The 13457-nt window shown below is 51.0% G+C and overlaps 1 protein-coding gene across 7 annotated transcripts in view; it reads right to left on the reverse strand.

Annotated features, from left to right (window-relative positions):
- The window catches only part of nav3 (neuron navigator 3), a 247046-nt gene that overhangs the window by 38219 nt on the left and 195370 nt on the right, over window positions 1-13457 (reverse strand). For all 7 annotated transcript variants that reach the window (XM_072710106.1, XM_072710122.1, XM_072710115.1 and 4 more), the window contains 4 exons: window positions 10900-11015; window positions 7208-7316; window positions 2600-2974; window positions 1184-1303 (listed from right to left, as the gene is read on the reverse strand). In XM_072710106.1, the coding sequence (XP_072566207.1) occupies window positions 1184-1303; window positions 2600-2974; window positions 7208-7316; window positions 10900-11015 (720 nt within the window). The remainder of the gene's footprint in view (window positions 1-1183; window positions 1304-2599; window positions 2975-7207; window positions 7317-10899; window positions 11016-13457) is intronic.

Genomic DNA, 13457 nt, shown 5'->3' on the forward strand with positions numbered 1-13457 from the left:
GCGCTGATAATTAGCTGGCCAGTCAGAATCTATCAAAGTGCACTAATCAGCTTCATTTCCTGGTTTAACCGCAGCAGGAGCTGCGCTGGATACAGTTTCAGGATATTGACATCTCAGATGAGCCACGATTTATGGTGCACTATGAGATGCCATCCATCCATCCATCCATCCATCTTCAAATATGCTTTTCCAGTACAGGGTAGTGGAATAGTGAACCTGGAGCTTCTGGAGCCCAAACCAAGCCCCCCCAGAATGACAAAATAATCTCCATCCTGTTTACCATCTCTCTACGAATAAAGGAGGGTGGGATGCATGACACAGGCGATGCAGTGGAGAGAGAGGAACACTGCATCAGCCAGCACTGTTGGGGGATCTCACAGCCGTATTATGTCACGTCGAGGAAGCTCCTTACTGCCCACTGCAGGCCAAGCTACCATGGCTGGCTATCAGCAGCCAGACAGACCCTCTTACACTGGATGCAAACCTGTTTCTCCCACCTCACCACCCACCTGCCACATATCCGCCTACGCAGCTGAGCTGCGTGACCACTGCCAGTCACCAGGGCCGGCCTTGTCACACCAAAGGGCCTCACTCAAATCTCCCTGGGGGAAAACCGTCTTGGCAAATCGCCCCACGTCAAAAAGCTATGGCCAGGGGGATTTAAAGAGTAGGAGATACAAGCCCCAGAAACAGGACCGCATGTTCACTCCAACTTAAACAACCCCCACAATGGAGGAGTGGCAGGGTGGGCTTGGTTAGGGTCAGGATTAGGGTCACGCTTAGATATGCACAGAGTCACCCCTAGGGGGTGCTTTGGTTACGATAAACATGTTGACGTCTAGGAATATTATCTACTCCCTTCACACCCCAGTCGTTCCTAATTGAGGTCTGTGTTTATGCTTCTGATCTCCAGTCATTATCACCCATAATTCCATCCCATAATGATTTTCTATTGCTGCAGGATTGGTGAACGTGTTCTTGTCGTTAAATGGAGTCTGGAATGAATTAAGTGTCGCATTCCTAGACCTGTTATCCTCGGAAATGGAATTCCATGGTCAGGTAATATTGACATCCTGACTGCCAGAGGACGGGGGACAGGTACATTCTGATTGTAGGAGTCTCAACAGAGGAAACCCCGCCCACCCAGGTTGGTCAAAGGAGGCGGGGTCAGGCTACTCCTTACCTATCAGGATCCATCTGCACCTCGCCGACGCCCCTCTGAATGGTGTCACGGGTCGAGGTTGGTTCCGGCCCACGGACCACATTCCGGGAGTAAAGATTGAGGCCCCCGTCCGTCAGGTACCTGCAGGAGAGGGAGAGATCGCTGTCAAATCCCTGGAATATTACATCGTCCTTAATGGATATCCGGGGTGGAGGAAGAAGGTGAAGAATAGCGGTCCAAGAAAATAGGATATGGATGGAAAGCCAAAGAGCAGAAGAGGTTCTCGTTAATTAAAGCAGGGTAATAAATGACCCCCCTCCGTCTGCTGGGTGAGAACTCATTAAAAGCTTAGAAATTTCTGCTCCTTGAGTTACTTCATCAAACCCATCTTCCTGCTCTCAGTTTTCACTCAATAAATCAGTCCCCTGTGACTTACAGGCCATTTTTAACAAGGCAGACTACAGCCATCGGCACAGCACTCCATCCGCTAGTGACGGTGACGTTACAGAAGGGAGAGGAACGCTGTGTGAAGCAGAAATCAAACAGGAGCCTCATCAAAGGCTGGATTACACGGGCAGCCAAGGAAAACAAACTTATGGCTAACACTGCTTTATAACCCCCCTCGCCCCCCCCCCCCCCCCGGGCTCACACAGCAAATGGAGGGAAACTCCATCACACCGAGCCTAGATCTCCACTTACAGAAGGCTGGCCAGCCTCATTATCCGCCTCCCTTGACGTTTTATAGCACTCTCAGAGTGACTGATGCTAACGTGCTACATGGAGCTCACACGCCACGGTAATTCCCCCCCAGGGTGTACGCGGGAGGGGGTCAGGCTGAGTGCCTGCCTACCCCGGTGCTCCTGCCATCGCTCTCTGCCACGGGCGACCTTGGCACTGGGCCTTCAGTGCGGTGCTGTGCGGCTTTTCCCAAACGGGGGCATCTTTCATGCCGGTTTAAGGTAAACAGAAATGAGACGCATTACTGCACGTCCGCCCATCATCTGACCAGGGTGACGAGCATGGAGCCCATCCCCGGAAGCACAGGGCATGAGGGACACTCCCAAGGTGCTGTTAGTCCATCTTCGGGGCTGAACATCCATCACGTAAATAACAAACTGTCTTGAACTGTCATTTTGTGTCTCCTGCTCACTGCAGGGAAGGGGCTCTGGGGGCCGCAATTTCCATACTCTAAATATACCATAATGGTACAGAGGGTTGTGACTGGAAGGGGGGTTACAGACAGGAAAAGGCATGTACTCATGCCATCAAATCACGCTCTGTGCTATAATATTCTGATAAATGTATTATAATGGAGCATATAAAAGACAATAGAGGGATGGACTTCCATCCATCCATCCATCCATCCATCCAAGGGTCTGTAGTCAGTATCCAGCTAAAGGGTGATTGGGGGTCCATCTGTGTAGGAGGGCGTCTTACCCGCTGGTGACCTCGTCCAGACGCACATTCTTCCCCAGGATGTCCCCGTCACTCATGTATCCAGCCACCTCCACCTCGGTGCCACCCTCTGGGCCCCCCTTCTCCCCCAGCTCTGCCGCCCGCGGGCCCGACGCCCGCCGGAGGGGCGGGGCGTACATGAAGCGGGAGGAATCTGAGGGCGTGAAGCGAGCCGAGGGGGCGGGGCGGGGCGCCGGGTAACCGCTGGGCAAGGAGGGGGCATCGCCGGCCTGCAGACGGGGGCTGGGAGACTGGCCCAGCCGCCACGACATGGGGGAGGAACGGCTGGCCAGGCCGGCCAGGCCACGCCCATTCACCTCCGTGGTCACCGTGCTGTCGAAGGTCGTCTCCAAGGTGCTGCAGGGGCGAGATCGGGAAGCTACATCAGGCATGGATTAGGGCTGCAGCTATCGATTATTCTGGTAATTGGGAATTCTATCGATTAATCCATCGATTAATCGAGTGATCGGATAAGAAATTCTTTTGTCTTATTAAAAAGCAATAGTAACTATTCGAAAGGGATAAAAGACAGGTCTCTTAAAATGAGCTCATTGGTTTCCGTTTTATAAACATTTTTAATGATTAAAATGCAAACAATATCTGTCAAGAGAACTAAATCCTTTAAGTGTTTATTTTATTGTTTAAAAGCGTGGTGCTGAGGTATCACCCACTGCACGGCTGCACTCCGGCTCTCATCCCTGAGCTGGTGGGTGCGGCAACGCGCTGTAATCAGTGCGCACCCCTTACCTATTTGGAAAATGAATTACCACAAAATAATTTCAGCTATCATAAATTTCATAGTAAATTCTCACTGAACCATGTGACCTGAGGAGAGCCGTAAACTGATAATAAGGTATATTAACATGGTAGCAGTGCAGCTAACTGTAAACCGTCGATAACCAGAATAATTTGATATGTAACGTTACCCTGCGTCAATAGTAACTGACAAAATCATCTGTGACATGGGAACATTAGCCTTGATAGCTGTTAAGCTACATTCGGTCATAACTATTAATTATGATTAACATTAACAGCTAATGCTGAGCACATAAAAACAAAATTATATTTAGTATATCAATGACAGCTAATGTAGTAATGTTTTTAAAAAACTGTTATTTTATCAACATACCGCTGAAAGTGCTTGGTATGCAATGGAAATGAACATGACTGTATGCCGTGAGCGTCCAATGACTGGAACTATTCACCGTCCCCATGACCCGAAGTTTGCTGGAAATTTCCCCTCCATTTTTTACAATGGGCCCCTAGAGAGCACCGCTACTCTTAATCCACAGCTCTGCTACACGTAATACAGCGTAAGCACACTGTGCGACAGTAACAATCCTCCGTGTGAAACACGGTGATCATTGAGCAGTACAGTACATAGTACCTTGGACTAGACAGACAGAATCCATCACATCTCTCACACAGACCTCGAGGTTAAAAATACTCCCCATAACAGCTTCCTAATCCCACTGTGTGGGGCGAGATCAACAAGCAGCCTGATCAATAATATCCGGTAACTTCAGTCACCTATCGGAGACATTATGCATATGGCACATTCCCGCACTGGTTCACCTTTTTACTCAACTGTCCGTTTCTGAATTTCAATTCTGTGTTTACGAATTACGACACTCTGTGCTTGATTCTTCACGACCATGGCCATCATCAAAAGTGAAATCAGGTCTGTGGACAATATGCACCTGTTATAACCGTCCCAATCAAACAAGCCCATACAACCAAGCTGGTGTGATCTCCCTCTGGTGGACATTGCGTAACATTGCATGCTTTTTTTCATCACAAAATTATGCATCAGTTCAAAGCTGTTAGATGCTAAGCAGGCTGGACAGTTACACTAAAGTCCTTTTCCTACAGCTGGTAGCCCCTATATCTATGCAAGATTTATCAAACTTAAGTGGATAACAATACAGATTAAACTATGCACTGTAATTTTACATCAAGCACACAGCTACAGTTTCCGTCTGCGCACTCATTCTGCTGCAGTGTTACTTTGTTGGTGTGAAAAGCCGTCGAACATGGGCGGCGTATCGGCAGAGAGTGGAGGACAGACTGGCGTGGCGTCAAGTTCCTTGCTGTGACGGGGGGTGCGGGGGGCACATTCACTCCCCATGCCCCACCACTGCCTGCCACACATCACGCACACAGTGCCATGGAGTGGAAGGGGGGTGTGGGCTCCGTAGCATAGCAACAGAAGCAGACTCCACCAGCAGTTGGCTTGTATTTCCGTAGGACTCAGGAAAGACATACAGCACAAAACAACTGAGAATAATAAAGAAAAGAAGAAAAAAAAAAGCATACAAAAGCCAGTGCCCCCCCACCCATGACAAGGGCATGGAGGACTGCTTTGCATAAAGGATCTGTGCATATGGCTAACTGTGACCACGCTCAGAAACGCTCCATTCTAAATGCACAATGTGACCAGAAATCACACAAAGCCACATGCTGCTGGATATAAAATAAGATGAAAAAATGATCATCCCTGCATGCAAGCTTCCCCTGGAACTAGCAGTCTGGGTCCAGCCGTCGTGGAAGGGGGGGCGGGGGGTGTGAAATGTTACTCAGGGGCGGCCTTCTGGCAAAAGACAGTAGGACATATTTATTTTAAGCTATCAAGTTTGGTCAGCGCTAAACCAGCCAATCAGCCTCAGTCTATTACCCATCCGGTGTTCTAACGAGGTATTTCATTGGCTAAATCCAAGCTACTTTATCTCACTCCCGGATCTGTGATGGTCTGGCATCCTCTTTGGGAGTCACTTGCTGCTCTTTGCATCCTGTTGTGGGCTCCAGCAACGCTGCAACTGTGCAAGAAGGGAACAGCTAGGGAAGATGGATGAATAGAAGGATAGATCATTCCCCTGCATCAGTCCTCATTCACACCTGACAGATTTTGCGCCACTCTGCTGTCTCGCATGCGTCAGCGCCTCATGGTGGCCCAGCACATAGAGTATGCAAGCGTAACACAATGCACTGCCATACAGTGGTATAAAGCATTTCATTGCACTGTGAATGGGACCACAGAAATGCTTTTTCCGCTTCCGTAACGCCAGAAATCAATAACTGGGGCGAGAGCCAAGGCTATTACCGACTTTTTCAGGCAGAACACAAGTGGCCCTGTCAATATTCGCCAATGACCTCGAAGATGAGACTCGGGTTGCCTTCAAATGTGCTTTCAAAGTAATAAAAACATCTAATCAATGGACCATCAAGGAGACCGCCATTTTGGGGCTACCTGTCAGTCTGAAGGCTGGACACTGACAGCTTTACGCAGGTAATTGTTTTACAATACCTTCCATCCCACCACATCCAGGACTGGCAGACAAGAACTGTCCAAACAACAAAACATTTACGCTCCAACATTTAATAGTCCAAACACAAAGAGGAAGAAACAGGAAAGAGATGAGGGCAGTCATCAAACTCCACTACCCATGGGGCATTGCTGTGATATCAAGGTGCCCCTCAGGGTGAACAACTTTGTTCATGATGCCGTTTCTGAGGGTCAATCAGCATGAACTATGTAAGGTTCACCCTCTGTGAACAAGAAAAACACAAGACATCTCCATCCTTCCATTCGTTTCTCCCGGGGCAATTCCAGGATTTGATCCCTTTGGCCCCCAAGAAATATGTGACAAAATCTCTAAATGGATTTAGAGATGAAAAATTGCCTGCTAAAATGGTCAAGAATCACCTATGCATGTATGCATCCATCCATCCATCTTTTGGCAACTACTAATACAATGGAGGGTCATGGTAATGAATTTATTTTATGGAGCAAATGTCACAATAGATCAGCACTGTTGTTAGAGGGGGCCATGATATTTACTGACTGGAGAACATGACTGAAGAACATCTGGTTGGTTCTAGTTGGTGCCACATAGTCAACAAAACCATAGGACAACTTATTCAGTATGTTCATTACTGTCAGCCAATCAGCACCGCCCTTGAGGAAATAAAGGTCAGCAGATGGTGTCACGGTAACACAACCTGAGCTCCAGCTCAGATGGGGGCAGGCTCATGTCTCAGGGGATGGTTTCGTATCTTACAGACTGATACTATATTAATACAGACTCAGGAGGACTCTCTGGGCAAATAACTTGTTGTGGGAAGCATGATAGAGTTCCAGAAGCTATTTCTGGGTGAGAATGAGCTAGTATGAGAAAGGATGAATGAAAAGGGGCAGAAATCTAGCCTTTTTTGACAGCTTCCCTAATGTTAAACTGTCCAAGATTCTACAGGTTTAGCACTTATTTCTGATAACCTGTCATTCTAGTCCAAACCAGTGATGCTTTCATTTCAAGCTGAGCATTTGAGGACCAATGAAACTGCAGGACAAACAGACATGTAAATCGAGTTAATCGACCCAGTTTCATGTGGACCAGGTGGACTCCACACGGTACATCGATTCCAGTCAAACCCTGCAGGGCCAAACTCCCCGTGGAACGTACAGCCCACACTACTGAGCCGACGAGACCAAGAGAGGTTCTGATAAATCTCCTGGGCAGCTTACTATAGAAGCTGAGGGGATCAAAGATCTTTGTCTGATTGTTGTGACGTGAATGTGCTACGAGTGCCTACCTGTGGCTCAGCTGCGCCCCCCGGAGGCTCGACATGGTCTCCTCCAGGTTCTGTCGCAGGTCTGCGATATTCTTCACCGTCCGCATCCTCCTCGTCTCGGGATCCTCCCCTGTGGTTCGGAGAGAGAGAGAAGGGGCGTCACCGTGGCAACCACCGAAGGCGGGAGGTGGCCGTTGCCGCCCAACGCGAAGTCAGCTAAGCGTGCAGATTGGCATTTGGACCCTGGACCGGCTTGGATGCAGAACATTAGACAGATTGATGGCTGCATACAGGAGCAGGTCCAGTGCATCCTGACACCACAATAAGCTCCGAGGCTTTAGCTAAAATACAACTTTGTAAAGTGTCAAGAAACCTTTGCTATGAGCCAAACCCTCTCTAAACTTCACAGTGACAGAACAAAAACTGTCTTTGTCGGCTATATGTGTGTTAATCAAGATGTTCCACTGTCCTCAGTGCCATTCTCTGCCTCTTATTCAAAACCTTCTCCTTTATCTATTGTGTGTGTGTGTGTGTGTGTGGGGGGGGGGGTCATATTTTACGGCAAAAGGCATTTCCTGGGGAAGCAGGCAGGCTTCAGCATGGTACACAGTTAAGCCCGGTTGGTTCCAGACTGTACTGTGACTGTCAGAACATTCTGCGATGATGACAAGAGGCTGGTTCGGGTCTCTCAGGCCCAGACGGAGGGAGCGACAGAACAAAGTGCTCGGGGTGATAGGAATGTGTCTTATTCTGGCACATCGCATATGACTGATAACACCTTTCCGACACATTTTCCTCTTCCAGTCCTCCCAGTGAAATTCAGCTAAATTACTGCACAACCTTTAAAGAGCCTTAGATTTTGCTACTCTTTGCACATCCTATATTCACTTTGGAGAACTTGAGATCGTTTGCCCATCAACGTGCTGGAAGGTCCTGGAGGCTCGGACATTTCGAAGTGACCAGCCCGCATCCTGAGCACCAGGGCGCCCCCTACAGCCGCCTGTGATTCAGGAGAGGATGCAGATACTGAGACACGGTGCGGGATGAATGGCGGAACAGCTTGAGGCAGCATCGCGCATTTAGAACGCAACATGCAAATAAACACTACAACTAAAGATGACACGTAAATGAAACACAACAAAGCATTTCTGAGCAGACGGCACCTCCTCTGTCTGGAATGGAGCGTCTGCAAACTGCAGCTGCGTATAGATCGAGAAGCTGACTGGGGTGGGGTGGGGGTGGGGGGGGGTTCCAAAGGTTCAACGAGAACATACATCAAGCCTAGGTGCCAGACAGCCCCCTCAGAAAAAGCCAGCCCTCCATTGAGATATCGAATTCCTGCTCTGCCTCACGGACACACATGCTGTAGCCGCACCCCCCCCCCCCCCCCCCCAAACAAAGAGACAGGCAGACTGTCTTTAATGACAGCCCCCTTCCACAGATACACACCCAGCCAGCCCCCCCCCCCCCCCCCTTTACTCATAGCATCAGTTACCTACATGTGTCCATGTTACCCCACCGTGTGACTGACTGCCTGGAAAGCATCACATGTAACATATCGGAACTCAACTCGTCAGGCCTCCCCACCCCCCATGTTTAAGATGCCCATTTCCAGAGTCTGTGCGCTGACATAGTGCTCAGTAGAAAACGCGCCTGTGCTGACAATACAGGGGGAAAGGGGCAGAATTCATTTCACCCACAGTGGATCGGCACTCAGCAAACGGCTGCACAGACCTGCTCCGATGCCTCCCCCCCGACACGTGTCACTCAGCCGGCTGAACACGGACTGCTGCCCGTATACAGCAGTGATCAAATTACACAGCACGTGCCGGGAGAGAGGGTTAAGTCCCTTATAATTAATACATTACAGTTGCTGGGAATCATCTCGAGGTACCGGGACAGAAACAGACAGAGGTGAAAAGCAGCAACGCCACACGTGAGCCTTTAAATAACCCAGCCGGGGATCGCAAATAGCCCCCTGCTAGGTCCGGCCGGTGCGTGCGGCAGCTGGCGAGATCAGGTGACACTTACGGCGTGGCGGGGCGCTCAGGGCCTGCTCCAGGTCCCCCAGCATGGTGAGGATCACGTCCCGGTCCAAATGAGCCGCACCCTCGCGGACGCACCCGTGCCCTTCCTCGTCCTCTGCCCAGGGGGCCGCAACTCGAGATGGGCCCTCGTCGTCGGAGCGCCCCCCGCTGCTCTCCTCGTCTGTGCCCTCCCCCACCCCCTCGGGCCCGCTGACTTCACCCCGCTGACATCGCAGAGACACGGGGGCCCCCAACGGGGGCGAGGACTCGGGAGCGGACAGAACCCGGAACAGGGAGAGCGACAGCGACCGTGCCCTGGTGGCTCCACTTGCCCCCCTTAGCCCCTCCCACTCAGTACCCCCCCGTGGCAGCACCATATCTGCGTTGGGGTCCTCGGCTCCTGGCTCGGTAGCGCCCTGCAGTGGCAGGTTTGAGAGCGAGCGCGGCTTGCGGAGGCCGGCTTCAGTTGGGACTGCTAGTGTCCGCCTCGACGGGCTCGCAGCCTGGAAGACGGAGAACTCTGCTCCCCTGCTCATCCTCGCTCCTGCTCGCGTTCAGTGCTGCCGCTGCTCAGCCACCTCTACCTGTCTGCATGCCCGCCCCCCCCTCACATGGACAGCACTGAGGTCGGCTCACCGAGGGTCCCTCCTGAGCGATGAAAGGTGGTGACACGCTGTGCGCCCAGCCCCCAGCCTATGCATGCCTCCACTGACCCCCCTATCTGTCCATCCACACAGCTGTTTCTCTCCTTCACTCTTTCATTCCCTTCTTCAGTCACCGCCTCACTCACTGCTGAGAGAATGGATAAACCTCACCCGCTCCCTCTCTGTCCAATTCTCTCTCTCTCTCTCTCTCTCTCTCTATCTGTCTCCACCCCCCCACACACACCTTTCCCTCACCCCCCCTTCAGAAGAGAACCAGCCATTTAGTCTCCCTTCCTGTGAAGTAATTGTTGCTGCAGATCATTCACAAATATGGGCTGTGAGCTGCCCATCACGTCTGTGAACCACCTGAAGTGTCTTTGTGCCTCCAGTAGCATCTGTGAGCTGCCTGTAAGCATCTGTGAGTCTCTCATAGTGTCCATAAGCCTTCCTGTGACCTGCTTGTGAATTAACCGTAGCATCTATGAGTTCCCTGTAATGTCGGTGAGCTGCCCATAGTGTCTGTAAGCCCCCCAGCTCCCTGTAGCATCTATGAGCTGCCTGTACCGTCTGTGAGCCTCCCATACTGTCTGTGAGCCGCTCGTACCATTTGTGAGCCGCCTATACTGTGCTAGATCTTGAGTGTGGGTGTGTGTTATGGGCGGCTTGGGTCTAGTGTACCCGGATCTGAAAGCACTTTTTCTTTGATTGTCTTTAGCATGGGTTCAGTCTGAAAAAGACTGAACCCATGCTGGTATGCTGTGCTCAGACCGTCAGAACAATTCCAAATCATTAGGTCTGCACCCTTCAAACCGCATCGACACCTCTGAGCCCAAATCGCTCATCAAAACAAAGCCAGCAGGACCTCCTCACACAAACCCAATCTGTGACTTTGCTGCTTTGTTGGGTGAAAACACGAATTTCAGCAGGACCCACACAAGGCAAATGCCGAGCGGGATCAGGGGGTGACCAACCTCCTCCCGCTGATCCCTAGATCTCTGCCACACAGCCGTTTGGGGGGGGCTGCGGGGTTAGAGATGCTTACCCGAGATCTCCTCCAGGCACTGTTTGGCCGTCTTACTGTAGACCAGGCCTCCCTTGGTGGGGCTGAGGCAGGAGTCTGGGGGCACCACAGAGGTGCAGTCATTCTCCGAGCAGGTCCTGAAATAGAAAAGCGTGGGGAGGGGGGTTGAAATCCAACTAGGTGCCATCACAAACACTCCCCCTCAAGAAAACCTCAGCTTGAGATCATTCATTCATTCATTCAGTCACAGGCATCCAGGATACTGGGTTTAAAATGAACAGCATTAGGGAGTATTTACCTACAAGTGCCTAACAGCCCCTTAAAAGAAAACATTGTCCCCCACAGGGAAGAGAAGCTGCATATAATCACTTTTGATGCAGATAGAATGGGTGGCGGACACTGTTCTGCCATCACGTGATAATCTGAAAATCATGCTGCTTTAAACATCCATCCATCCATTCATCGATCTTCTATGTCCACTTATCCAGTACAGGGTAAGAGCCAATCCCAGAATGCGGAGGGCAAAAGGCAGGGGTCACGCTTCATGGGATGCCAGTCCATCATGGATACAGTCACACAGTAAATGCATGTTAGAAACACCAGATTTATAGCTGGGGGGCTCTGGCCCATGGGATGGAACCCACAGGGTGAGGATGAACACTCCACACAGGAGGGGGGGCAGGATTCCAAGCCCTAGCCTGCAGGTGTGAGCCAGCAAGGGCAGCCTCTCAGCCAATCGGAAAGTGCGACCGAGTTCGGGATCCGGGCTCAGCGGTGAACACAGATATTCATCTTCTCACCGTTTGGGTCTGGGTGTGGCACCGGGCAGCATCTGGTCCAGAGCCGCTCTGCAGAGTATGCGTGTGCTATACATCCACAGTACGCAGTGCAAGAAATTGGACTTTACAGTTAATCTGCCGCCACCAGCTGATGGGGGGGGGGGCTCTTTTTGGCAATGGGACACATAAAGAGCTGCTGAATCACCTGCCTGCACACAGACACCATGCTGTCCCCATACGGCCACCCCCATCACACCCCCCCCCCCCACCCACCTCCGCCTACGCCCTGCCATCGGCGTGGCAGGACAGTCTGGCAGAAATGCGACGAGAGAGGACCGCCGGGCTGTGCTGCCAGTCTCCCTGAAAGAGCGCATTCCTGCACTGACCGCAGAAGAATCCAATCACTACCCCCCCCCAATGATCCACCCTGACAAACATTAAATTAAGTAAAATAGATTAGGGACTTTCTGAGATAATTACATGGGCAGGCGCTTATTTATTTCTGACTCATTAATTACGCCCTTTCACCCGTGTCAGTGCAAGAGCCATGACGTTTGGGAATGAAGTGGGTGTAGCTCTCGCATGAGGGGGGGGGGGGGGGGGGGGTGAAACGTGCCAGTCTATTGTGCATTTCCTTCCAGGTCTGGAAAATTCCAGAAACGCAAAGGCCAGTAAGACAGCACTTAAAACGTGCCAACAGCGTGAGTGACACTGCTGTGCTCTGTCTGTCTGGCCTGAGCAGCACATTATCATTCATCTCACACTTTTATCCAAAGAGAGGAAAATGACCTTGGGCCCTATGACCTTGGTATTGTTAGCACGATGCTCAATTTGTTGTGCTACAGGAGACAACAAGAAGTACAGGGGACACAGCAACCAGTGGTGTTGCTATGGTCTTAAGACATCCAGAGCTTAGCACAGACGCCTAATCTGTCCGTGTCATCATGTTGAATTCGCTCTCTCTGAAGTTATGATGATTGTAGAAGGTTTTGGGAAACAGAGCCCTGTACTCGGATTGTTGTGATGTGTGGAATTCTCAAACAGAGAGCATGGTTGTTAAAAGATCTGAGATAAACAAATCAAAGGGGGCTCGTTCGGAGTTTCTGCCCCCAGTGCCCGAAACTCGCAACGTGTCTGATGGTAACTCCCCAAAACCTCCTGGTTTGTGCTGGTTGAAGGGGCTCTGGACCAGATACTGCCCAGTGCCACACCCAGAGCCAAACGTGTCAAGGTCGAGAACATCCTTGAATATATACAGAGACCAAGCAGCTTCTGAAATCATTTATCGAAAGTGGCGAGCACAGCTTCGGATGCCAAGGCGTTATTTCCGAAGATGCCGCACCGTAAGGCTATCCTGGCGAGCGCCGGATCATAAAGCTCGTTCAATTTCCACACAGCGCTTTTCTTGTCACTCCAAATTTGCCTCAAGAGACAATCCAGCCCCCCCCCCCACCCCGCTCCCCTCCCCGAACATCACCATCTAAACGCTTGTCTCTAAACACCATGCGAAAAGGAAACGTGTTTGCATGCTGATGGCGGGAGTCTCAGCAGGGAGCTATAATCAGAGCCGCATTTATCTGTTTTCACGTCGGAGAGCTTGGTCTGAGGCTGCCAGAGAGACAGCTGATCCGTGGGAGTTCTGCGTCTGTCCGAGCGGCTAACAGGCGGCTCACTGCGTGTGGTTTAAATACAACGTAAATTGGGCTTCTTGTGTGGTTCTGGGGGGGTGGTCTGATATCCCATGAGCAGTGCCATGCGAGTCTGATCCACCCTTCCAACCTGGTTTGTCTTGGGATTCCT

Source organism: Paramormyrops kingsleyae, chromosome 1 (genome assembly GCF_048594095.1).
Source record: "Paramormyrops kingsleyae isolate MSU_618 chromosome 1, PKINGS_0.4, whole genome shotgun sequence".
NCBI lineage: Eukaryota > Metazoa > Chordata > Actinopteri > Osteoglossiformes > Mormyridae > Paramormyrops > Paramormyrops kingsleyae.